At 42.3% G+C, this 25,847-nt stretch overlaps 1 protein-coding gene and 1 long non-coding RNA gene across 4 annotated transcripts in view; one reads left to right on the top strand and one right to left on the bottom strand.

Moving 5' to 3' along the window:
• Positions 1 to 735: 735 nt before the first annotated feature.
• LOC310748166 lies at positions 736 to 10,442 on the top strand. The gene is made up of 4 exons (XR_014541148.1): positions 736 to 1,077; positions 5,369 to 5,492; positions 7,756 to 7,963; positions 10,181 to 10,442. It is a non-coding gene; the product is annotated as an uncharacterized lncRNA (long non-coding RNA).
• Positions 3,644 to 25,847, bottom strand: part of SLC9A3 (solute carrier family 9 member A3) — a gene marked incomplete at its 3' end in the record, with an annotated part of 116,109 nt that continues 93,905 nt past the window's right edge. For 2 of the 3 annotated variants that reach the window (XM_083582742.1, XM_083582740.1), the window contains exon 17: positions 21,162 to 25,068. In XM_083582742.1, coding sequence (XP_083438868.1) covers positions 25,065 to 25,068 — 4 coding nt within the window. Of the gene's footprint in view, positions 3,665 to 21,161; positions 25,069 to 25,847 lie in introns of those variants that run through there. The other variant, XR_014540999.1, reaches the window with a different exon arrangement.

The following is a 25,847-nucleotide window of genomic DNA, read 5'->3' as shown; positions in this document are numbered from 1 at the left end:
CCCTCAGTGCTCACTGGAAGGACAGATCCTGAAGCTGAGGCTCCAAGACTTTGGCCACCTCATGAGAAGAGAAGACTCCCTGGAAAAGACCCGGATGCAGGGAAAGATGGAGGGCACAAGGAGAAGGGGACGACAGAGGATGAGATGGTTGGACAGTGTTCTCCAAGCGACCAGCATGAGGGAGGCAGTGGAAGACAGGAGTGCCTGGCGTGCTCTGGTCCATGGGGTCACGAAGAGGCGGACATGACTAAACGACTAAACAACAACACCCTTCATCTGAAGATCACAAGGCAGTATAAAAACATAAAATGCATTACATAGTAACAAACAAAACAATACCCTCCCCCCCATTTTCTGACAGGAAATAAAAAAGAGCTCCCTAATGTGGGTTTCTGCATTTTTCTTGAGGGTCCTAGCAACCTAAAAGGTAACTCTGCTTCAGGAACAAACATCCACATTTATTATTATCTGGAACGCCTTAATAAATATTACACTGGTCAACAACAAATTTGTTGTCTGCGTTTTTTCAGCTGATTTAGGACGAATCTGATGCACTGAATCCAAAAATCACATTGGTTTTGCTCAGTCAGGTCAAGTTTTTGAGTTATGGCCACATGTCATTTTTTTACGTTTTTGTTCACATGTACGCTTGTGTGGAGCATTTTAGAAGAAGTTGGTGGGGGTAAAATGCCATGTCGAATAATTGTTTTTATTGGAAAAAAACAATTTAATTAGAGTACTTGCTATAAACTGGCGTTAATTTTGTTAAGTAGAATTAAAGGCATTTAAAGCCATATTCTGATTCTTATTTTCATAATTCACAATGTAAAATGTGCAGTCGTTCAATAACAGTATCTGCCATCTGACATTTGACTCACCAAAAAGTAAGACATTTTTGTTAGGTTAATATGTAATCAGGGTTGGGCAGAGGCTGGGAAAAGCTGGTGCTGATGTAATGTATACCAAAGTTTTGCCTTTAATTATTTATTCAGCAGATCCCAGCAAAGCAGTAATTGATACCGAGGATCCAATTTTAATTCTGAGAATGAAATGAAATTCACAACACTTTAATTTCAGGTAAATCCACGGGGTATGTTTGCTCTTAGTTGAATGCTTTAAAGCAAAAAGATGAAGCAGAAATGTGTTCGTGTGGGAAATGTGAGAGCAGTGTTGCCAGCTGACTACCAGCCTGGCTTGCAGCTGCAGCTGCAAAAAAACTCAGAAAGCAAAACTTTTCCTAGTGCAGAGACATTGACTCTTTCTCATGTCTGGCTGTAGTGAGAGGTGCAGCACCCGTGGCTGGCTGAAGCTTATATGAAAGCCACTGGTAGGGCAGTGAGTGATGGGCTTGGATGTGGTGAGCTCAGGTCCACATCCTCATTCAGTGGCGTAGCATGGGGGGCCATGGCCCCAGGTGAAAATTTCTGAGGTTGCACCCCCATGAGCATGGAGCTGCTGGGAGGCAAGCCATGCCTGAGCTGGGCCTTCAGGGCTGGGGCACCGCCACCGCCACCTCGCGGCTGGCGAAAGGATGCCCACACGTGCCCCATCCCTGAGCCGAGAAGGAGGGGGAGGCCGCCACTCACTGAGGAGGGAGGGACTGCCTTGATTAGATGCTGGCCAGCGAAGGGACTGACTATTGCCCAACACTTACCCTGCCCCGGGCCCTGGCAACCCATGCTATGCCCTGTCCTCACTTACCTATGTAACTCTGAGTATCCTGGAGGAAGCCTCCTCTCACAGCTTAACATTTCTCACAGGGGTTGTTGTGAGATTAAAACATTGGCCTCAGCTCTGCAGAAGGAGCGAGGGAGGTACATACATGTCCATGAGGCCTTTCATGACACTCTAAATATATATTATGGTGGGAAGAGGAAAAGTTTCTATCCCATAGCAAATTGTGTTTAATGTTAGGATACTGCAACACACGTGGTGATTGTGGCATGCTCACACAGCTCTGATTCCCATTCAGCAACTGTAGGGATCTTAGACTGTCTCCAGCAGAGGCTCCAACTTCTGAGGACAATTGGGGTGGGGGGCTGTCACTTATGTGATGGCAGGACGTACAGAGGAGCTGGGGTTGAGCCAAAAGTGGTGGCAGCGTGGCTTCAATGGCCAGTGGTGCCAGTGGCTCCTCCTCCTCCTCCCCTCCCCCTCCCCCCATGGGTCGGGGGCTGCTTCCCTGCTCCTTGCCCCCCATGGCAGGAGGAAGAGGAAGAGCTAGCCACGAAAGCTGTGCCATGCTCAGCTGGGTGCTTGGCCTCCTCTGCCCCATTTGAACATGGGGGGGGGCTTGGCCCATAGGAGATGGTGCCCCTGGACTCCAGTATTTTACATATTAAAGCCTGGCATCAACTATGGCATACAATACACTTGCGAGGGGAGACAGATTTTGTGCAGGCCATCAGGCAATGTTTTCTTCCATCTGCCTCACCCTTCCCTCCAGTCTTAGGAGCCTTTCCCAGACCATGTGTACTATTATATTCTGATGGATCACTGAATATTACTTTATTTGATATAAGTTGTTTATTTTAAAGTTAGGTTTTTATTATGACTTTTTTGCACAGTATTGGATCAAATGGTTATCAGTTGTGTGATCTTTTTATATTTTGTTGTTTCTTCAGCTTGTAAACCACCTAGTGCATAGTAATATAGAAGGGAGGTGGTATACCAGTTAAAAGTGAAATGAACAGAACAGAACTGAAAGCAAATCATAAAAGGGAGGCAGAACCAAAAACAAACAAACTGCTTCATCTCACAACCTGCTGGGCCCACACTGGTGCTGTGGGGCAAAAGGTGGAAAGGGTTATGTTTTCTTTTTTAATGGTGGGGGAGAGTTTATCTTGCATTGGGTCCAGTGGGAGGGAAATAAACTACAGAGCAGTTTGTCTCCTGTTCTGGGGATGTGTTGGGTGAATGGGGTGGTTGTGGGTCCACAGTGTCTCTCTCCAAACACTTCCTTTTTGCCCTCTCCAATGCTGAAGGGACACTGGCTGAAGGAAGGACACAGAGATAGAGAAGGAGATCCAAACTTATACACTAGATGGAGAACTCTCTCACCCTCCTTGGAGAGATCTGAAGAATACTATGGCCCCAGCAATGACCTTCCAGGAACCATAGAATTGAAGCCTAAGACTGCCTCCTATTTTCAGTGAAAATGGTTTTCTTGGGGTGTAATCCTATGGCAGGGGAGCTGGGATGATCTCCAAATGTAGTCTATTTGCCTATCTATTGCCGTGCCAGATTTTCACTGGCAAAGTGAGGAGTCAGAGACTCCTCCATCCACTTAGCACAGTTTTTAAAAAGAGTTTGAAAGAAAGGAGAGGGAGATTTAGACCAGCTCAGAATGTGGTCTATATCTCCCCCTAGTTTGGGCATCCTGGAGCATCACAATGGCTTTGGAGTCTTGAGATCCAGGCCATTTCCCAGTCCTCCCCCAACAGGATCATCTTTGGCCTTACCAGCATCGAGGGGCCACAGAATGACCATAAATTTCCCCCTCCACTTTCTGCTGATGGAACACCTTTCATCAGCACACAATCATAACTGGATTCTGCCCAATCAGCAGTGCAGAGAAAGTACACCCTGGGCTGTTGTTTTTCACAGGGATTTTCTTCACACACGCGCGCACACACCCACACCCACACCCACACCCACACACCTGCTGTGCAGACAGGAAAACGATTGGAACAAACCTGGGCACTGATGCCATGCAGGTTTTGGTTTAGAAGCACTGCATATATAGAGTGACAGATACAAAACACATTTTCGCACCTCACACATAGAGCAATGGATTTGGTACAGCCTGTTCCTCCTCTCTCTTTTCTAGTCTTATATATCGGTACCTGCTGGCACAGGTATAAAAGCAGTGCAGGGTACAATCAGCACAGGGTGAATAAGCAACAGCCCAACTGATCTGCCAGTTTATGGGGCAATATTGCCACAAACCAGAATGCCACTAATAGAACTGCCCCATGCTGAACTAACGGTGCTAGCAAATCTAATATCGTGTCCAGAGAAGTTCTCAGAAATGAAAATAAAGCACTGGTACATTGTAGATGGTTAGAGGCTGGCAGCCTAAGAACATCTTTGTTTTAAGTGCCCCCAATTCATTTTAAATTCCCACTCAATGTCCTGTTTATCTCAGTGAATTAAATAGGAAGACTCCCACAGCTTAGGGGTGGAAGGTACATTCTCTTTGGTTTTTCTCATGTCCAATTGCTTATGCATGCCTCAACTCTTTGTCAACTCATGTTTAAAAACACATCCCTTTGTCTGCTGGATCCAGTGAATGCACTTCTTGATTAAACTGTTCAACAAATGTAGTGTGAAGTAATTTTCTGTGAATATTTATTTAGCAACAGTGTCTTATACATTCCTTTATGATTTGTGAGATTTTTACAAGGTAGCTTATTATCCTATCTCTGCCTCTCTTTGTTCTTTTTTTCTCAACATCCACATTCTTTCAGAATTCTAGTTAAAGAAACAAATAATTTAGCAAGGACTCTATACTGAAACAGCAGAGTGGAATTTTAAAGCTCCCAAATGTCTGCACATTTTATTTATTTGACATTAACATGATAAATGCTTTAAAACATGTTTTTGATGAACGATATAAAATGATTAATAAATTAATTGTAAGAGAAACAACACCCTAATTGACATCAATTAACACTGGAAGAACACTTGCCACCAGTAGCTGCCTTGCCATGCCATGTGCTCTCCTATCCCATAATCTCTCTAATGCTTGGGTCATGCATTAGACTAAACTTCTAGATAATAATCTAAAAGCAACAGTAGGCAAATGTGTTTATTCACTTTAGCTAAAGTTAAGAAAGAATTGAGCAAGTTTTCAAATACATCAAAATCAGACATAATGTGATTCTACATGGTTGCTTTTCCTTTGACGATATTGAGCATTAGTTGTTCCTAAAGGGCCAGCTTGATTACTTGTAATTTTACCCATACTTTTACCCTAAATAATAATGTCCTGCAGATCAGCAGGATTCATGATCTTCTGTGTCACAATTTGTCTGCCCACTGCCTTCCCACAGAACGGCTCTGTTCCTCTTGGCTAATGCATGCACATCTATCAGGCAGGGATCTTTCACGCCCATTGATCCTCAAGAGGATGGGATTGATTCCAAGTGTGGAGATCTTGATGACTTGGAAAAAGGCAGGGAAACTTTTTGGAATAAGCGTAAACAACAGCTGCCCATCATTCCCAACTCATTCATTTCAGCAGGAATTTTTCCCATTAGGGAATGTGCATTGGCTCAGTAATTAGTATTTATTATGCTTACGAACAACCAAAACCCAAAGAAAGAAAGATCATGAACTCCTCCTATGTTTCTCTCTTGTGTTTCAGAATGGATCTTCTACTGCCCAATCACAGGTACACTAAAATTCAAGATTTCACCATTGTATCCTATAGCCAGCTTCAAAAAAGAACAAAAAATGGCTTCAGAATGAACGAGAAAGTCTCTTTGATAGTAAGTGTGTTGCAGTATAGATTTCGTTGTTGTTGCTGGCATCCATCTGTGTCAAGAGAAAGTGGGGTGTTTCTCCAGGGGTGAAGTCAATCCGTTGTGTTGCAACAATCTTGTGTTATCTATGGCTCGAATGGAAAGGCCAGGGGGAAATGTTTAAAATGCATATTGTCCATCTTGAGCTGGGAATGGCTTTACTTTCCTGCCTACATTTGACAATTCCATTACTACAGTCAGCTCACAGCTTGCATGGGGGCTGTGTTCCAGGAAATTGCGTGTATAGTAAGAAAACCCTTAAAAGCACCTCCATGCCACCACCCCTGCCTTTCCAAAGCCTGTGTGCTGAGCGGGCCTTGCTTAACAGGCTCTGGCAGGCTCCCATGACATCTTGCGGGAGGATCGCACAGCCCAGTAAGCAAGTCTGAGAGCCCACCTTGCACACGTTTCACTTGTGCGGCATCAGCTGGCCAGCTGCTGAGCGTGTGAAGCTGCAATTGCACAGGTTAAATGTGCACAAGCTACGATTTGACTGTATTGATGTTGATCCATTGCCTAATGTTAGTAAATCCCAATTCCCATTCTTTATCCAACAAACCAACCCATCTATTTAAAATGTGGAGAAGTAGAGTTTTAAATAAGTGCACCAGATGTTGGAACAGAACAGACGTAAATTATGCATGGGGGTGGGGTGGGGGGGAATCTACAGTTGTTTTAAGGCTGCCAAATCCAAGCTTTCATCTCAGTTTATAAACCTAGCATTTTATCATCTCTGGCACGTGCTGTGGTCATCCACCCTCCTCCTGCTTTTGAAAATGTACGTAGGCCTTGCAAACCCACACAGTCTTTCTGCTAGGACCTACTGAAGATTCAGCACATGGGATATCTTACATATGCAGCTGTTTTTTAGTTCATGATTATAAAACACCAATGGGCAACCTCTGGCCCACGGCCTGAATTATGCTCTGCTGGGCTCTAATTTGGCCCATGAGGTCTCTCCCCAACCACACACGCCTGCCCTACACCTGACGTCATATGCATTGTCAGGTGCAGAGCAGGTAAGCACACAGTTGCAAAGCAGAAATCAGGAGCCTTAAAATGCACTCCTGGCGGATCCTTGACAAGCAGGGTTTTTACGTGTGACACCAAATGCAAGCTCCTCTGGGATTGATTCCACTCTGGAGCTTCCAGTATGAAGCTTGGTGTTGATCATCTAATATTAAATAATCTTTTTAGCTTTGCAGAAGTCTGTTATTAACAGGTAGCAAAGATAAATGAGCTTAAAACAGATCTCTGAGGTGGCAGAAGTAAACCCACAAAGCTCTTGAGAGAATTCCTGAATTCATTCAGAAAGGCAGTGCAACTTCATTGCACCCATTTGTCCAAATTTTGAAAGAAGCATGGGATTATGAGCAACTGGAGCTAAACAAATGTACAGAAATAAATTTAATTAAAACTATTTATATTTATATCCTTCCTTTTCCCCAGAACTAGAGCTCAGGGTAGCTCAGAAAAATGAAAACAAATGTGTAAAACACAGAAAGCGCTCTCTCTCTGTGTGTGTGTGATAATAGTTAAAAAGGAATTAAACAGAATTAAAACAATATTAGAACAGATATATAAAATCTAGTAGAAAACAGCACCACACTATTAAAAACCCTTTCCTTAAAACAGTCAGTTCCCAAGAGCCTGTAGGAATAAAAGTCTTCACCTGCTGGTGGATGGGCAACAAGGAGGGAGCCAGTCCAGCCTCTCTAGGGAGGAAGTTCCAAAGTTATCTGGGAGCCACCACCAAGAAGGCCCTCCCCACATCCCCACCTAATGTGCCTGTGGCGGTGGTGGGGCAGAGAGAGGCTTCCCCCCAAGATCTTAGAGCTTGGGCAGGTTCATATGAAGGAATACGATCGTTCAAAAATCACAAATGCAATATGTAGCAAATGAAGTTTGACTTTCATACCTCAACTGAAATGGCTTGTATGTTTGTGTAGGTTGGTCTCACACAGGTCTGCTTCTGTCACACCTAGTTATCACTTCAGTAAGATAACATGCTTTGGAGGCATTTATGACCTAGCTAACTCTGTATCATGATGTCATCCTGCAGCTCATAGCTCAGGATTATGACATCAGTAATGAAGTTAGCAAATTCTTTGAAAGAGTTCAAGCCACCACTGGTTCCTTAGCCTGGTTCCTTATTTCATAGAATTATAGACTTGGAAGGGACTGCAAGTCCACTCCCTGCACTGCAGGAATCTTTCACCCAACATTGCAGGTAACCTATTTCATGTGGAGAGAAGCCATTCAAAGTTACTCAAGGGACCACACTAGAAGCTTGGAGAAATTATCTTTATCCTGAGCTCCATGAAAAGTTGTCATCTACCTGCCTGCATGCAGGAATATTATTACTGTGGAACGTATGGACCCTGCAGCACCGACAAAACTGAAAAACGCGAGGAGAATTAGTCATAGCGGGAAGGCAGGTAAGTAATAATTTTGAAATTAATTCAGCATTAGTGTTTCAATCCCGAAAAAGATACTTGTGTTTTGGGGAAACACCCATCGATATATTTTCATCCAATCATGATAGGTCCTGGTGATCTCCCATATCCCCACTCACCAGCCAGGCACTAGAGGCCTTGATTTAGGTCTCCTCCAGATCAGATCCTATACGGAAGGCTAAATTAGCCTCTGCCATATTCAGAGCAATCTTTTCCTCCTCAAAGCATTCTGGGCACTGCAGTTCGTTAACGGCTTCTGGGAAATTTAACTCTGTGAGGGGTAAACTACCATGTCCAGAGTTCTTGGAGGGAAAGAACGTGTTTTGAAACTGCTTCAGATGTTTAGCGTGTTCATAGTTGTGGCAACCCCAGTGCTCCAGAACTCCCTTCCAAGAGAGGGCCATTTGTTTCCTTCCTACACAAACATGTATAAAACATTCTAGATTCAGGTAGGTAGCCATATTGGTCTGATGCAGTCAAAATAAATAAATAAAATGTCCAGTAGCACCTTAGAGACCAACTAAGTATCTGAAGAAGTGTGCATGGACACAAAAGCTTATACCCAGAACATACTTAGTTGGTCTCTAAGGTGCTACTGGACAATATTTTGTGTATAAAACATTTATTTTTCAGACAACCTTTAAAAATTAATTACTGCTATATCACAGACATATCCTATGCTCTGTATTGGTTTCTGTGGAGGGTGATATGATGGGTGGAATGGACTGGGAAAGAGTTAAATGGGCATTATGGACAGTCTCCAGTCCGTGGTGCAGTGGGGCTTGCTATGGCCAGGCCTGTTCCAGCATAAACACCTTTTTCATTTTCACCTTTTAGAATTTTCTAAGTTCTAGGACCAGACGAGATCCTATCATTTCTGTTTTCAGGGAGAGAAAATAAGCTCCCTTAACCTGCAATATGTGCATCAGATCAAGAATTTACTGGTTTCCCCATCTTCTGGCTTGCTGGTCTAAAGTATTTATCTCAGTTTTGGTTCCTTTCATGTTCTTGTAGGATTTATAACCCATCTGATAAATGCAGTAGACAAAGAACATTCCATTTGGGGAAGAGAGGAACAGCTTGTCAGACACCCACAAAGATGTTATGAGAGGATTAATCCCAGTCCCCCAATTTCTCAGAACAGCATGCATGAAATCTAGCAATGTGTGTGGGGTCCTGGCAAAGCAGAGTGCTCTGTGAATGTTGGCTCTTACACTAGGCAAAACATTTTTGAGTTATGAGGTTTTTTTTAACCTACTTCTAAGGCTTCTCATTTTGAAATGTCATTTTAACTGATCTGCAGTAGATCAAGAGGCTCATAATATGCAGGTAAGATGAACAATGGCTGTAACAGAGGCCAACATACGGTGTTCACTCAGTACTTGGCAGATGCTTAGGTGGTACATAGGAGTGGATGGTAGGAAATTGTTGCAATATCCTTCCATCTCAAAAGTCTAAATGTCTTCTTAAAATCGTTTTGTCCTTTTTTAAACAAGTGAACCAACCCAACAACAGTTTTAGGGCATCTATCCAACCTCAACTCTATACTGCTGCCCCCCACAATTTATTAAAACTGTTATGTACTGAAGTTCTCACCCTGGGCCAGCAGGGGGATACTGTAGATAGTTATGCAAATAAGGGATCGAAAGTGACGTTCAGTGGATAGTTTTAGAAATTTGTTACAGTTACGTTGTACTGGAGCTCTATATAAGCAGGCTGACTGAACCCTTCAGTTCAGTTCTGTTCTGGCCTGTGAATAAACAAGAGCTGTTTGGAGAATTGCTGTGTCGTCTGATATGTTCACCCACAACTTAACAAAAACCTTCCATGGAAGCAGGAACTTAATGTTAAGTTCTCTCCTATCCTGTTTCCCCTTGTTTTCATTTTCATTTAAACCACTGTATAAACCAACAACTTGCCCATTGACCACTAATAATGAACCATATTTTGTAGATATTACTGCAAATTTATAGTGCTATTTTTGTGATGTGCAAATGACATCACAAAAGACTTGGTCTGTTTATTTGCATTATTTACTATTCCTATCATCCCTGTTTATAAAACCCAATAAAAAGTTGTTGTTGCTTAAAAAATGTTAAGTTCTACCTACTTTTGGCTTTCTATCCTGCAATGTCCTAGATCTTTTTCTCTGCTATTCTTAGAGCTATTCTTACTAAATCTACTGTTGGGTATTTTCAGGCCTTTCTCCAGCTGCATGTCAGAGAAGACAAGACGTGGCTCAGTGGCTTCATGTTCTGACTCAAGAGTCAGGCCCATCGGTCCATTGAGCTCAGTATGGTCTACACTGACTGCCAGCAGCTCTGCAGGGTTGCAGCAGGAGATGTCGGGGGGCTGAATGTGGGACCTTCTGCAATGCAAAGCCACTGCCTCCCACTGAGCTATGACCCTTCCTCTATTTTCTGCAAAGAGAGAAGACTCAACAAAGATCAGTTGCATATACTGTGTAGTTGTCTATACTTTCCTCCCCTTTTGTATAATTCCTCATACAAACACTTCTGCAAACTTCTAAGCAAGGAGTGGAAAAAAGTAGAAAATGTACGGAACAATTACTTGTTCCCAGTTTATGAAATTATTTCTGTACTGTATTTTTTAATTTTTTTTATTAAAGATTTCTTGATTTACAAAAGTATGTGCAACGTCTGTTTTTTCAAGTTACATTTTCTACAGATCAGTTTCATTTGTTGAGACATTAGTGTTACATTAGAAAGAAAAGGGAGAAAGAGGTGGGGGGGTCCATGGGGTGTAGGGGTGGCAATGTTTCTATTTTACTTAATGTATGTGTGGGGTTTTGTGTCAGCATCGCTTGTGTGGGTTCTCTTTACTATTCGCTTATGTTCCTTTGGTGGTGAGAGAGGTTGGGGTTGGCCTAGGGTGCGGTTGCTTGTTTGTGATTGGCTGTGGTGAACTTTGTTTTCATGTGTGAGTAGGGTGGGTGGGTGTTTTTGAATCAGGTTAGCCATATTGATTTGTATGCTGTTGGTGGATTTTTGTCATTGTCTTGTTGGGCTGTGTATGTGATAAAAGGGAGCCATAGAGGGGTGAAGGCATCTTCTTCCATTTGTCCCCGTGTCAGTTTCAGTTTACTGGTCAATTTTTCTAATAAGGATGTTTCCCATACTATTTGGTACCATTGCTCCATGCTTACTCCTGGCAGGTCTCTCCAGTATCTGGCTATGATGTTTTTGGCTGCTGAGAGGAGGTATGTTATGAGCTCTTTGTGATCCTCGTCGGTGAATGTTGACAGTTAAGGTTCTGTACTGTATTTGTAAAAAGATAGCTGCTGTTATATATTCAGTGGTCTGCATTTCCCTGAACTTGAGTTTGGACTAAGGAATCTGAGCCCATGTTCTGATTCGATACATGATATCCAATTTCAGGATTCGGGCCACTGCCATTGGCTCTTAAACTCTGAGTTATGATTCGTAGCTTGGGAGTTTAGACAGCCAATCATGTTGAGAGTGGGAGTGGCTCAGGCCTTCAGAAATGTATATAAGCAGTTGCTTTGCCTCTGTTGTCCAGTTCTGTTAGTTCAATAAAGGTTCTTGCTGTTATCACTGTGTCTCGCTTCGTGGGAACTTAACCTACACTTCAGCTGCCACTTCGCTTTTGCAGCTATTTTTGCAAAGGCCTGCACTAACTATGCTGCTCCCTGCCTTTGGCCCTCACAGCTAAACCTCTCAACCAAAACCTTTGCAACCATCAAATCTATTTCTGTGGTCAGTGGGAGGGAAAAGGAAAGAGTTCTTAGAAAACTCCCAGAAAGAAAAACAGAGTTAAATCAAAATTGACCATTTAACCCAAAATATATCTGCAAATGTCATAACCATTTGTAGAAGAATAAAAAGAAAATTTCAAACAGCTGGGTGAGAAGTGCAGTAATTGAAACTATTAATCCTATTACTTTAGAACAGAAAGGATGCCCTCCTACAGATAACTTATATTTTGGGGAGGGGGAGGTTGTGAGCAATCACCTATCACTTAAGAATGAATTCAGCCATCCTACACCTTGTCCAATGTGTACCTAATATCTAAGGAGCACAAATCTATATTCTGCCCTTGAGTTGTCATGAATAGCTATTTTAAGTCATAGTTCATTTTTTCTGTTTTAAGGATCATTCCAGTCGCAATGTTCCATGAGTATTGTACTCACATCCTCATCCGGCAGGTCATCAGGAAACATTGCTAAGACTTTGGAAAATGTTTGTTGAAATCTCTTATCTCCACTATTAGGACAGAACTAAGGGCTCTGTTTAAGAAGAGATCACCAAAAAGTCTATATGAAGCACAACCTCTCATTTCCTGATGTATTAATAACATGAGAAGCAAGGGAAGAAGCTGGCTTGGCTGTGGTCCATTTAAAACAACATGCCCACAACCATATCACTGCAACGCATTCTCTCAAGGTATGGACATTGTGAGACGATTGCTTAAATGAATGGTGTGCCATTTTCCTGCAACCAGCGGCGTTAATGAGGGTTCAGATTTTGCTCTTATATATTCTCTAGTGTATGTTGTTGTCAGAAGTTTCTGCACATTGTTTAATGTGGCCAAGCAAGTGCAGCACTGAGTGTGCATCTAAACCTTAATGTTGTTCTGGACCCTACAATTAACCCCTTTCACAGGTGTGGGTGAGAAATGAGAAGAGAGCCACAGACAAGAGCTGTGTTCCAAAAGAGATGGAGCCCAGCTCAAAGTGGGTGGGGCCAAAGACATTCACAGCCACACTGAACATGCATGCAGTAACCAGTAAGATATAGCAATACATAGTGTCTTCACCTTTTAAAAGTTTCAGTCTATTTAAATTGTTAAATATTGTTAAATATTGAATTATTAAAGTCTATTTACGTTATTGGTTATAAGGAGGGCCCATCTACTGATTGTGTAATTGCCTCACACTATCAGCTGCCATCATTAGAAATTTCTGTTCCAGAAATCCTTGTGCAGACTGGTATTTCACTTAGCTAGACAGACAAAGCAGCAGGACTTTCTTCAAAGTAGCCATGCTTAGGATCACAGTGTTTTTTATTCTGTCCCTAAGTTTCTGGAACTGATTAACATTTTTCTATACATTCTCATGGCTTAAAAGCAACTTGAGGAAGCTGGAAAAGTTATAATGCTGTCCCAAGATTATCTCAGCTACTTTTTCCAGCTGGGATAGAGCACTCCTTCTTTTCTCTTTTAGTGCCAAAAAAGGAAAACATTTGGATATCCAGATCACTGCTAATTTAAAGGACATCAGCTCAAGTGATCAGTGCTAATCTACTCATGATTTATGGCAGCCAAAAATAGCTTCTATCTTTTGCCATGAGAAACTATATCTCTTAAGAATAGGGTGGGTTTTTTTTGTTACTCAAATTAAATCCCTGGTAGGGATGTTCACGAGCTCACATGCCTTTTGTAAGCTCAGGGACTGATCAAATTGGGTACTTTCCTCCTAAGTCCAACTGAAACCAATGGAATCTGTAGTGGGTTTAAATACTTTTTTGCTCCGTTTTGATCTATTAGTAGACTTAAACAGGAATAATAATGAGGAATGCAAAACACCAATGCACAAGCAAAGCAGATGTTCTTCTGAAGTGTGTCTTTATCAACAGAACAAGATAAGGAAGCATGTGATGAAAGATTGACCCTAAAGCATCAACTAGTAATCATTATTATTTACATTTTATGGAGCTTTGAATTTGATTACATTAACAGGAACTTACCCCCCCCCCATACGCAACCCACCCTGCCCACACTCTGTTTCTTTCTCCCAGTAGTAACCAATAAAACCCAACAGCATACAGAGCTGCAGGCCACACAAAAGCAATTTTAAATAAAAACCAAGAAGCTCCAAATAGCTTGTCCAGTGGTTTCCAATCAGATAAAAACAGTTTCATACTTTACCACCAGATGAAGCAACTCTTCGTCATGTGAGGCAGGGTTATTGCTTTTCATCTCTGTGGGATCGCGCATTTGACCATTTCAGGACCCAGAGTTTGTGTGGCCCATTCCAGGTTCCCATTCTGATGAACCAGATGGAGAGCCGAAAGGTAAGTCATTCTTCAGCCGTCCACTTCATTACAATTTCCTAGGAACACATTTTCTCCTTCCTTAGTGTAAAAGGTGGTCAAACATAAAGGTTTCTGAACTGAAAAATGAGGGCAATTCCCAGTTTATCATATAATATATAGACTGTTCTCACCCATGCTTACGGTATATAGGAGACAGGTTTCAACTTTTCACCCATGTCACACATATGAATACTGCAATCCTATGCTCATTTACGTGGGAGTAAGTATGATTGGAGGGACGCGGGTGGCGCTGTGGGTAAAACCTCAGTGCCTAGGACTTGCCAATCGTATGGTCGGCGGTTCGAATCCCCGCGGCGGGGTGAGCTCCCATCGTTCGGTCCCAGCTCCTGCCCACCTAGCAGTTCGAAAGCACCCCTAAGTGCAAGTAGATAAATAGGGACCGCTTTATAGTGGGAAGGTAAACGGCGTTTCCGTGTGCTGCGCTGGTGCTGGCTTGCCAGCTGCAGCTTCGTCACGCGACCCCGGAAGTGTCTTCGGACGGCGCCGGCTCACGGCCTCTAGAGTGAGATGAACACGCAACCCTAGAGTCGGACACGACTGGCCCGTACGGGCAGGGGTACCTTTACCTTTACCTTTTAAGTGTGATTGGAGTCAATGGGCCTTCGAAGTAGGCATGTATAAAATTGCACTGCATGAGAATAAAGTCAATATAAGCCTTATATCAGCCACCCTGCAAATCACTCCTGTATCAAACGCCTGATTAATGGGCCAAAGGTCTCCCATTTGCAAGCCTGTCCTCTTTGTAGACACAATGAAGCAATTGTTTGCATACTAATTAATCAATTTCTAGTCCTTAGGTGTGCTAGGTAGTTGTGTTACCCACCTGTGCTTCAGTTACAGTGTCAAATTTAAGTCAACAAGCTCACTTAATCTTTTTGCTTCCTGTCTGCTACAGAGGAGGACAACTGCGTTTCACCTTGCAATCCAACACCGCTGAAAAGGTAGCATTTTCAGGTACAGTAAATGAGCTTTGCTTTAGTAATAATTCTTCCAGTTCCCACCTGGGTTCAGACGGTAGAAGTGATTGAAGGAGGTGGGCTCTCTCCCTATCTATTTATACCTCCTATGCATTTTTCCATTCCTTTTATGGAAAGAAGCCAGAAAAACCTTTCCGCTTTGTCTGGTTCGATAATCAACTCAATTTAGCACAAAACAATGGCTTGAGCCTGAAACGCCAAGTAGAAGTCATGCTTCTTGAGGCCACATGAAATACAACAGGAAGCATTAACATTCCTGCTGAGGGAAATCACCACGATTCACAGACTTTTGAAGATAAATCTAGGGCTTGTCTAGTCCAGTTTATAACAGGATAACAGCTGTCTTTGGGGAGTGGACGTTAAAGCAGCTCTCTGGGACAGAAGTGCCTGGTAAGAGGCTGCTGTTTGCTTCCAGACACCTGACATGAGTCATTTGGATAAACAAAACCTTTCCACATTGCAAAAGTTGGAACTGAACAGCACCTGCTACTGCACTCCCGTCTCACGGCAGATGAAGCAAAACCAATGAGAGGCTATAGAAATAGAAAAAACACAATGATCCAGTTGTTGCACCTAAAACAAAAATTTTCTGAATTTGGAGGGAAGGGGACTAAGCTATTAGCCACAAGATTAAGAATGAAAAGAAATAAAACTATCATAACTGGCATTAAGGCTAAAATGGGAAATGAGATCTTCTCCACAAAACATATGTGAAGAGCTAAAAAAATATATATTTCCTGTTTGTACCATTCAAAATCCCCTCCTTCAGAAATGATAAAAAAAATCTTAGTCCAATAAAAATACCAACTGTAAAGGACACAGAGGTAAAACATATGGAAACAGCAGTTACAGAAGAAGAAGTAATAGAAGTAAGAAAAAACCTAAAGGTGGGAAAGTCTCCCAGTTCTTCACTATTCTATAAAACATTTAAAGATCTAATAATTCCACATATGACTAAATTGTACAATGACATCTTAGCTGGCGACTCACTGCCAGAAACTCAAGAATTATACTAACATGTAAATATCATTCTCTGGTGGAATCTTATAGCCCAAATTTCTCTACTTAATCTTGACTATAAAATCTTTACAACAATAATGGTTAACAGAACGAAAGCATTATTGGGAAATACCTCCACCTGGACCAAGCAGGTTTTGTTCCAGGACGCAAAATTACAGACCCAGTTAGAAAATTACTGAACTTAATATACCACAGCAAGCAGAAAACGTCAACGTTAGCCTGTCCATCATTCGATATATTTAAAGCATTTGATTGTGTAAAACCCAGGTATTTAATTAAAGTGATAAAAAAAGTTTGGATTTGGCCCAAAATTCATTGGATTATTAGAGAACATTTATGGCACGACATTTGCCACAATTAGGATAAATAATATAGACTCACAAAAATGTCAAAATGACTGTGGGACAAAGCAAGGGTGCCCACTGTCCCCTTTATTATTCACCATAATCTTGGAACCCTTGGCAATTAGACTGTGCCAAATTCTGGCAGGAAAGGACATAATCATTGAAAAAGAATATATCCCGGGACTGTATGCAGATGTTATTGTTACACACACATCAGATCCAATCAACACCGGAAAACTGTTTTTAATCTTCTTCTTCTTCTTCTTCTTCTTCTTCTTCTTCTTCTTCTTCTTTTTTTATTAATGATTTTCAATTTTATACATTTCAATAATTTTACAATCATTTTAACATTTCAAAACTTGACTTCCTTCCCCCTCTTTCTGCAATTAAATTTAAGGAACTGCAGAAAGAGGGGGAAGGAAGTCAATGTTAAAATGATTGTAAAATTATTGAAATGTATAAAATAGAAATTCATTAATATAACAACAGCAACAACAACAGTTTTCCAGTGTTGATTGGATCTCATGTGATATTATTTTTAGTATTTTAATATAATAAATAGTTTAATATTTAATATTTTCTGCATATCCAAATTATATTAATTTACTCATTTATTCATCTACTTTAAATATGTACTCTTCTAAAACTGCAGGTTGTTACAATAATCCTGCCAATGTTCTTATCTGTTTACAGTTTATTTGTAAATATTCAATAAACCATTTCCATTCTTTTATAAAATGTTTGTTACCTTGATCTTATTTTTCTAGTAAGTTTTGCAATTTCTGCATTTTCCATAAGTTTTTGTATCCATTCTTCTTTTGCTGGGACTTCTTCTTTCCATTTTTGGGCAAGTAACATTCATGTCGCTGTAGTTGCATACATGAATAAATTTCTATACAGTTTGGGTAGTTCTGTCCCTATAATTCCCAACAGGAAGGCTTCTGGGGTTTTTTTACAAACATTATTTTAAATAGTTTATTTGATTCATTATATATAATTTCCCAGTAAGCTTTAACCTTACACTACAAGACTACCACACATGATAAAAAGAACTTTCTTTCTCTTTACATTTCCAACACTTACTTGATTTTGATTTATACATTTTTGCCAATTTACTCGGTGTTAGGTACCATCGATAAAACAGTTTCATATAATTTTCTCTTAAACCATAGCATGCTGTAAATTTTATATCCATATTTCACAATCATTCTCATGCTTTCATATCTATTGCCCAATGTATCATCAAAGATAAAAGAAACCGGGAATTCTGGGGGAGACGGGGAATAAGATGCAAGTTAGATGTGACGGCGCTGTGGGTTAAACCACAGAGCCTAGGACTTGCCAATCAGAAGGTCGGCAGTTCAAATCCCTGCGACGGCGTGAACTCCCGTTGCTCGGTCCCTGCTCCTGCCAACCTAGCAGTTTGAAAGTTTGAAAGCATGCCAGTGCAAGTAGATAAATAGGTACCGCTCCAGTGGGAAGGTAAATGGCGTTTCCGTGCGCTGCTCTAGTTCGCCAGAAGTTCGCCAGCTCCCTCGGCCTATAAAGCGAGATGAGCGCCACAACCCCAGAGTCATCCTCGACTGGACCTAATGGTTAGGGGTCCCTTTACCCTTTACTAAGGAGAAGAGAATAAGTGGCAGCATGTTGTGGATGCTGAGGAGTGGTGGCACAAGCTTGGGAACCCCAAGGGAAGAAGGCTCAGGGAGTGGTGTTGGGACCACTCACTGTGTTTGGAAGGAAAAAAAGGGGCAGCGTGGGAGGAGAACGTGTCGGAAGCAGAAGTGGTAACAGGGTTTAGTGAGCTGGAAGAGGCCATGGAAGAGAGCAGTTCAGACATCGAGGCTGAAGTGGAAGCTGGAGAGGAGGGGGGCCAAGAGGCAGAGTTGAGACAAGCTGCTGAAGAAGCCAGAGAGTCTGCCCTTCTGCTGTGACCAGGCCCACCCCCAACCCCAGACTCTCAGAACACAGAGAGGAATGAAGAGGGCAGAACAAAGAGGGACAAGGTGACAGAGCCTCAGGCTGAGTAGCGTTAGAGCGTGATAGGAAGGCAGGAACATTCCATCCTTGTAATTGCCTCACTGGGGCAAGAACCCCTGGGAAACGTTGCTGTGATCACTAGGACTGCATTGCTTTGGTTTCTTGAATAAAGAGTTAACTTCACTAACATTGGTGTTTTTATTGCTGACCTACTCCTGACTCTGGCTCCCAACACAGCACAACCCTCAGCCCCCTTGTATTTCAGGTAGAAGGGGGGCAGGTCTGGGGGACTTTCACAAGCCTATTAGTGTCTTTGCTTGGAATGGCAGTGTGCACAGGAGGAGATGGGTTGTGTGCTACATTCTCCCCCCACCTCTGCAGCTGAATGTTTCCAAAAGCCGGTCTTTTGCCATTGCTGAAACTATGACTAAAATCTCTTTGTTGTCCCCCATGGCTCTTTTCTAGCTCAGAGCAATGAATTTAGAATGTTTGCTTAAAAGCTGGACATAACTTTATTAGTGAAGTTTTTCTGTCAAGGCTGCTGTAATTTGCAAAACACAACTGTGTCCCAGTTGGCTTTAGTTTCAGGAATGGGTTGCACCAAGTACTCTCTTTGTGTGCATCTTTTAAGAAGCCCAACACATGCTCAAGGAACACCATGGCGTGTTCTTACCCTAATTTCACCCTTTCTGATTGCTCATCATCCTTGTTTTCCTTCCAGTCGCCTCTCTCCCCGCTCCCTCCTCCTCCGCTAACCTCATTGTTTTGCCCAGCTAGCTATTGTGTCAAGTTTCCTTGGTTGCGGTAGGCAATACTACAGAATGTGCACACCAAAGCCCAGCTGCGTCTTGCATTCCTAGGCAGCATTATAACCCCACTGCCCTTGTTGTTGAAAAGACTGGAAGCCTGGGACTCTCTCTTAGCTGTGCTCCCAAGTGTTGCCTTTGGACAGGACCAGGGTCACAAGGTCGCTGGTCCTAAACCTGCTGTCACTGTAATGGAATAAAGTGGTCATCATTCTCATTTTTACATGGCTTCTAATTACGGATGACATCATTCACAAAGAATCCCACAGAATAATGCAATGCGGGAGGGGAACTCACACATAGGGAAACAGGAAGCAGGATTTCAGAATGGAAAAAGCAAACGAGACCCTTTGAATGGCTCGCTCAAATTAAGACTGTGAAGCGATTTTGTGCACATTTAGGGTGTGCATGTTAAACTGCATCCCACAAACTACTTTCTCCGTAGTAATCTGCTGGGGGCCACATGTCCACAGTGAGCCTTGAAAGCACACTATCAATCCATCTGTGCTGTGCTAATTGGACTATTGTATTTATGCTACTTCCACTCAGATATCAAACTAAATGATGGCTTACAGTAAGCAGTCTGGAAGCTCAAACCAGAGTTAGTTTGTGTTCTAAATATGCAACAAGCAAGCCATCATCTCAGCTTCAAATTCACTCCCCTCTCCATAGTGCAGCAGCCTCTGGAGGCGAAGGAATGGCTGTAATTATGCTTTGCTAATTCAGACATAGGGATGCGGGTGGCGCTGTGGGTTAAACCACAGAGCCTAGGACTTGCTAATCAGAAGGTCGGTGGTTCGAATCCCCGCGACGGGGTGAGCTCCCGTTGCTCGGTCCCTGCTCCTGCCAACATAGCAGTTTGAAAGCATGTCAAAGTGCAAGTAGATAAATAGGTACTGCTCCAGCGGAAAGGTAAACGGCGTTTCCGTGCGCTGCTCTGGTTCGCCAGAAGCGGCTTAGTCATGCTGGCCACATGACCCGGAAGCTGTACACCGGCTCCCTCGGCCAATAAACCAAGATAAGCGCCGCAACCCCAGAGTCGGCCACAACTGGACCTAATGGTCAGGGGTCCCTTTTTACCTTTACCTAATTCAGACATAATTCTGAACCATAGTTTGCAAACCATTCAAACCACTATTCTGCTTTTCCAGACACTGACATGCATAGCTTTATTAAGCCAGACGTCATACCAAACCATACCTAAGCTTCTTTAGCTATGAAGCCTTGAGTACCTGTATCTTCCCTCTCATGGGACAAAATGTATTTCAGAGGAGGCAATTTGATTAAACCAGGAACCCTACTGGGGATGGACGACTGCCCTCCCATCCACATCCTGTCCTGAGAGCAGCTTTCCACAGCGACTTTGAGTTGAATTATAGAATCATAGAATTGTAGAGTTGGAAGGGACCCCAATGATCATCTAGTCCAACCTCCTGCAATGCAGGAATATGAAGCTGTCCCATATGGAGATCAAACCTGCAATCTTGGCATTATCAGCACCACACTCTAACCAACTGAGCTATCCAGTTAGTGGGTTGATCAGTGCATGACTGGAGCCTGCAAACTGCTTTGCATCCAAGTGTTTCTGAGCAGAGCTCTGATGCCCTGTTACCTAAGGTTCTTTGGTTCCTCCTTTCCTTAAGGGGTATTGCCAAGATGAGAAACAATCTGGAAGAAATGCATAGGACTCCCCATTCGCAGCTACTGTTGCGGTCTTGAGGTCAATAGCCATGAGAACTGCATGGATCCTTCAAATACGGAGGCAATATACCTCACGAGCACCAGAAGACAGGAGACCACAACGGCCTTGTTTGTATGCTTCCAGAGGTATTTGGCTGGCTACTGTTGGAAACTGTAAAATGGGCTTGAGGGACCTAGTTGGTCTGACCCAGCAAGACTGCTCCTACATTCTTCTTATATTTCCTTATCAATAGGAACCTGTTGACATTATAAAGAAATAGATCCAATAAGTTATCTTTATTATATATCTTTTTTTTTGGTAATGTGCAACCTTTTTAAATATACACTTTGGGATACCGTACATCAAAGTCCTACAATTTATCGTTTAATGGTCCTTGTGCAATCTAGTATTTAAAGATTTATAAAGACATTTATTTCCCAAGTAAAAGAGTCACTTAATAATATCACAAAGAAAGTCGAGACTTCCTAGAAATCACTGCAAAGTCATTGAAAAGCACCAGCTCTTTATAGTATGGTTTTTAAGGCACATTATAAATATTTTTCAGCTTTTCCTACATAAAATTCTGATTTGTTCACACATAGACTACAGTATATTCGTCTCTTCACAGTTCAGAAAATTCATTTGAATAAAGACTGTGTCCATCACACACTCACACACACACACTGCCACAAATTCAACAGGCTTAATAGTGCAACATAGCAAAACATAGAGAGAATACACCATTTAATATATCCTCTTTACACAAAATAGACAATGATTCTGAATTAAAGCAAATTGTCCACTGATGGGCATATTCACTTTTATTGCCCTTATTCATGAGAGTCTCTGTGTTGATCAGCTTACAGCCTTCAGCAGAAATCCACTCACTCCAGCATAAGTTTGCGGCCAACACCCCCAAAACCCTGGGAGAGTTAAGCATTACATTTCCCTCATTAAGCCAGTAGGTCTTTAACAGCAGTCATATGCCAAGTTCAATGAGACTTTCTTCCAGGTAAGGGGATATAGGATTACATCTGTGATCCCTTAGCTTTGGCTTTATTGTGCCTTGGCTTTTACACATCTTACACAGACCTGAAAAATGCCTTCTAGATTCAACATCATCTTGCAACTAATTTTCACAGGGAGAAATAACAGATAAATTTTTCGTGGTGGGCGTCCCTTAAAACAAGAGGCACACAGAACTGAAAGGTTGCAGAAATGTACATGACATTTGCAAGTACATATCTGTGATTTAGTCTACTGAGGTCAATCCAAATATCTATGTGAAAGATATATCCACACAAAGCTGGACTCTAAGGAAAGTTTTGCCGGCACTTTAGTAAAAATGAGGCTAAGGGCATACATGTTCACCAGTAGAGATCTGGAATATCAAATACCAGAGAAATAACTTTCATAACACCATGTGACTTCCCCTCAAAAACTACACTTTTAAATGGAGTTAGTACACATGTCCAACTACAAACCATCAAGAAATGGGCATGCATGTATGAACTGAAAAATTAGGCATTTAAAATCACAAAGGTACACTGTAGAGAAATTTGTTTTAGAGGAGTCCTATATTTGATGTTGAAGGCATTCATAACCATGCAGATATAAAGAGGTTTTGCTTCGTACAATATTTGATTAAGTTTACCAGCAGACCAGAATCAGAAACCATGGATGGAAGTGAATTTATAGACCATGGTTTAAATAAGGTTGCCCATGGTGTTTGGATTGACAGTTCTAAGGTTGCAGCAAGTTTCTTCACTTCCAGAGGCCACTAAATGCAAAAACTAGAGTACTGAGAAGAAAGAAAATTACACTGGAAAAGCTGCTCCATACTATGGTTTGGAAGTGATGTCTGACTTGAATCAACGACTCAGCAAGCCATTCTAGATTTTGGCTCCTTCTATTCACGACTTGTTCTGAAATGTGGTTGACCTGCCTATTCCATTACAAAGGGAGGATGTTCTTCGTAATGAGAAAATGCAGTGTTCCTGCCAAGTGTAAAACAATAGTGGAAAGTAATGGCAATTGTGAAAGGCAGCAAAGTCACCAATTTGTACATTACTTTTGAGAAACCATTAAACACTGTAGGCCCATGTCAGTTTTTTAGACTCTCACTTTCCCAGGGAGTAAAACCCCATTGAACTCAATGAGGCTTTTTTTTTAGTATAGGACTGCACTGTAAGTCTTTTAGCTGGCCCTAAATCATAATCTATTTAGTATCAAGATAAAAATCAAGCTCTCCTTTTGAACACACACACACACACACCAGACTATCAATTTACAGTACTATGAAGCTTAACTGACCTGAGGTCATGGCACTTAAAAAGAACTGTCAGACACAGAAGACGACAGTATTTGAGGAACTAATGGTGTAAAAAATATTTTTTTTAATAGATTTTTAAAATTCACTCTGTAACTTGTGTCTACTTTTCTTGATAAGATTATATCATGTGGATCAACTTAATTTTATTTTATTTTTTTTAAAAAAGGTGAGACCACTTAGGCTCCACTGCACTAAAATTCTACATCAGCTTTGGAGGGGGCTGTTTATAAAGCAAAACATTATTTAATTCCCTGCAATATTGATTGTAGAAAACAGATACGAGAATTAAAAGCCCATAGTTCAATTAGCTATTCACTACTTAAAACATTTGACAGTAAGAAAATATATATCTCCTTTATCTTTCACAGTTGATAAAAGGGCACTACTCCATTTCACCCAGAATACTTTTCTGCAGATCACCTTACAGTGCAATACTGTGCATGTTTACTCAGAAATAAGCCCAGCAGAGCTCAGTGGGACTTACTCCCAAGTAGGTGTGCACGGGATTGCAGCCTTAGTGCGTGTTTTTGGAAATATGGCATAGGAAGGAGATGCAAAGCTGCTCAGAGTTCCAGGGGTTGAACCAGGAACTGCAGGGTCTGCTGCTGGGATGCAGTTTAGCAGCCAGTCTGGATGCTCTGTGTGGCCATTATGGGCCACGATAGCCCATTGCAGCTGCACAGGGTAACACCAGCCCATTGCTGGCAGACTGAAGCCTTTGGGTTGGCCAGGCCTGGTACAGACACTAGGAGCCAGGCCTAGACCTTTGCTTGGTCAACAGAGCAGGGCATGCGCAGCTTCCAATTCAGCCCACTGACCTTGGGATCCCTAAACCGGAGATCACACCTTCTGAGTCTGGGTTCCAGTATGGATGCCCTTGTGCTGCCCTAGATGGCCCTGGCCTGGTACCAGCCCTAAAGCCAGCTCCATTTTGAAAATCTTCATATCACAAATCCCTAAAATAAATACTTTTTTTTTTAAAGGAAGTACAGGTTGTGTGGGGGTTGCATTCTGGGTCATTGCGTGTCTCAGCGATCACACGTAAGCCTGTTCCACCCCCTACCAAGGCCGAAAACAATGTGTGGGTTGGCGGTCGCACATCTATCGGATGTGCACAAAATGGTCACCACCTGTACAGTATATTATCTTGATGTTTGAACTTGAGTTCCTTCAGCGTGAAACATAGCCAGCTGAACTCAGAGTTCAGTTTTTCAAATAAAGTTTTCTACAAAATCTGGCCACGTTTAAACATTCTCTTTTAAAAAATATACATACATAGAGTCTATATAATTCACATTCTTTCTCATGTGTTCCCCTCACTCAAGTCAAGACTCACAGCTGAGTTTCCTCTTGCTCCCGGGGTGGGGGTGGGGGGAATGTGAAAAGATGCCAACTTTTAAAGTTTAGGACGCTGCACAGGTTTCAGCCTGTGGGGAAAACGAGAACTCTGAACCCGTCTTGCTGCTGCTGACCTGTGAGAGCTTGTGCATTAAGCGGCCATTTCTTCTTTTGAGTGTTCCCAAAATCAGATTCCTGCTCATGAATGTGAATTCACTGGTTCGTACCTAGTGTCAGTATAGTAACTTGTATTAAAATGCGCTTGATTGTCACTTGCATTCAAGACTGCTTGCCAGTGGAGGCCAGGTAACTCCTGGCGAGAAAGAGTCAAGGGTTAAAATGTCCCTGCCTTCCAGAGGTGTGTAGTCTCGTTGCCAAGGCCCTTAAGGCACACTGGACCCAAGCTGAGGCGTTTCTCCGATAACAAAATCCGATTTTGTTTGTTCGTATTCCCAAGGAGGGAGCATTTCATCTGAAGAATGTCCTGACATCATAACAGCAAGGGTTGGGTCACCTGTTGTGGCAAAGGAATTGGAAGTCAGAATACAGTTATGTCTTAAATGAAAACCAGCTACAGCTTGGGTCATCTTACATAGCAATTTTGGTTCCCTTAAAGCAGTGCTGCTTTCGAGGTACGTGAAATAAACGTGGAGATTGCCTATCCCAGGGGTAGGCAACCTAAGGCCCGGGGACCGGATGCGGCCCAATCGCCTTCTCAATCCGGCCCACGGGCGGTCCAGGAATCAACGTGTTTTTACATGAGTAGAATGTGTCCTTTTATTTTAAATGCATCTCTGGGTTATTTGTGGGGCATAGGAATGCATTCATTTTTATTTTTATTTTCAAAATATGGTCCGGCCCACCACATGGCCTGAGGGACGGTGGACCGGCCCATGGCTGAAAAAGGCTGCTGACCCCTGGCCTATCCAGTGAAGTTATGGAAGGTCCATACTGCAAGGAGAGCTCTGAATGGCTTTTATTGTGGCGCCACCAAGTGGACATTTAACTGATTTTACTAATACATATTTTAAAACGCAATCCTTTCTATACATACATTTGGGGCATAATCCAGTCCACCAGGCCACAGCACTCATGAGCTGAGAATTTCTAGGTGCTCAACAGAACCCTGTCTCCCACCTGTGTGCAGGTAACAGGCAGGTGGGATAGGTCTGGGTGCACTTCTAATATATCCACCCAGCCCTCCCCCTTGCCTTGATAAATGTTACTCATTCTCTAGCGCCACAGGCCACTTGCACCGAATGGAGATGCATCCCTCCCATTCACCCAAATGTC

This window comes from Podarcis filfolensis (genome assembly GCF_964270895.1).
Source record: "Podarcis filfolensis genome assembly, chromosome: 13".
In the NCBI taxonomy this organism is placed as follows: Eukaryota; Metazoa; Chordata; class Lepidosauria; order Squamata; family Lacertidae; genus Podarcis; species Podarcis filfolensis.
The sequence above is the reverse complement of the archived record's forward strand: the minus strand, read 5'-3'. Positions and strand labels throughout refer to the sequence as shown.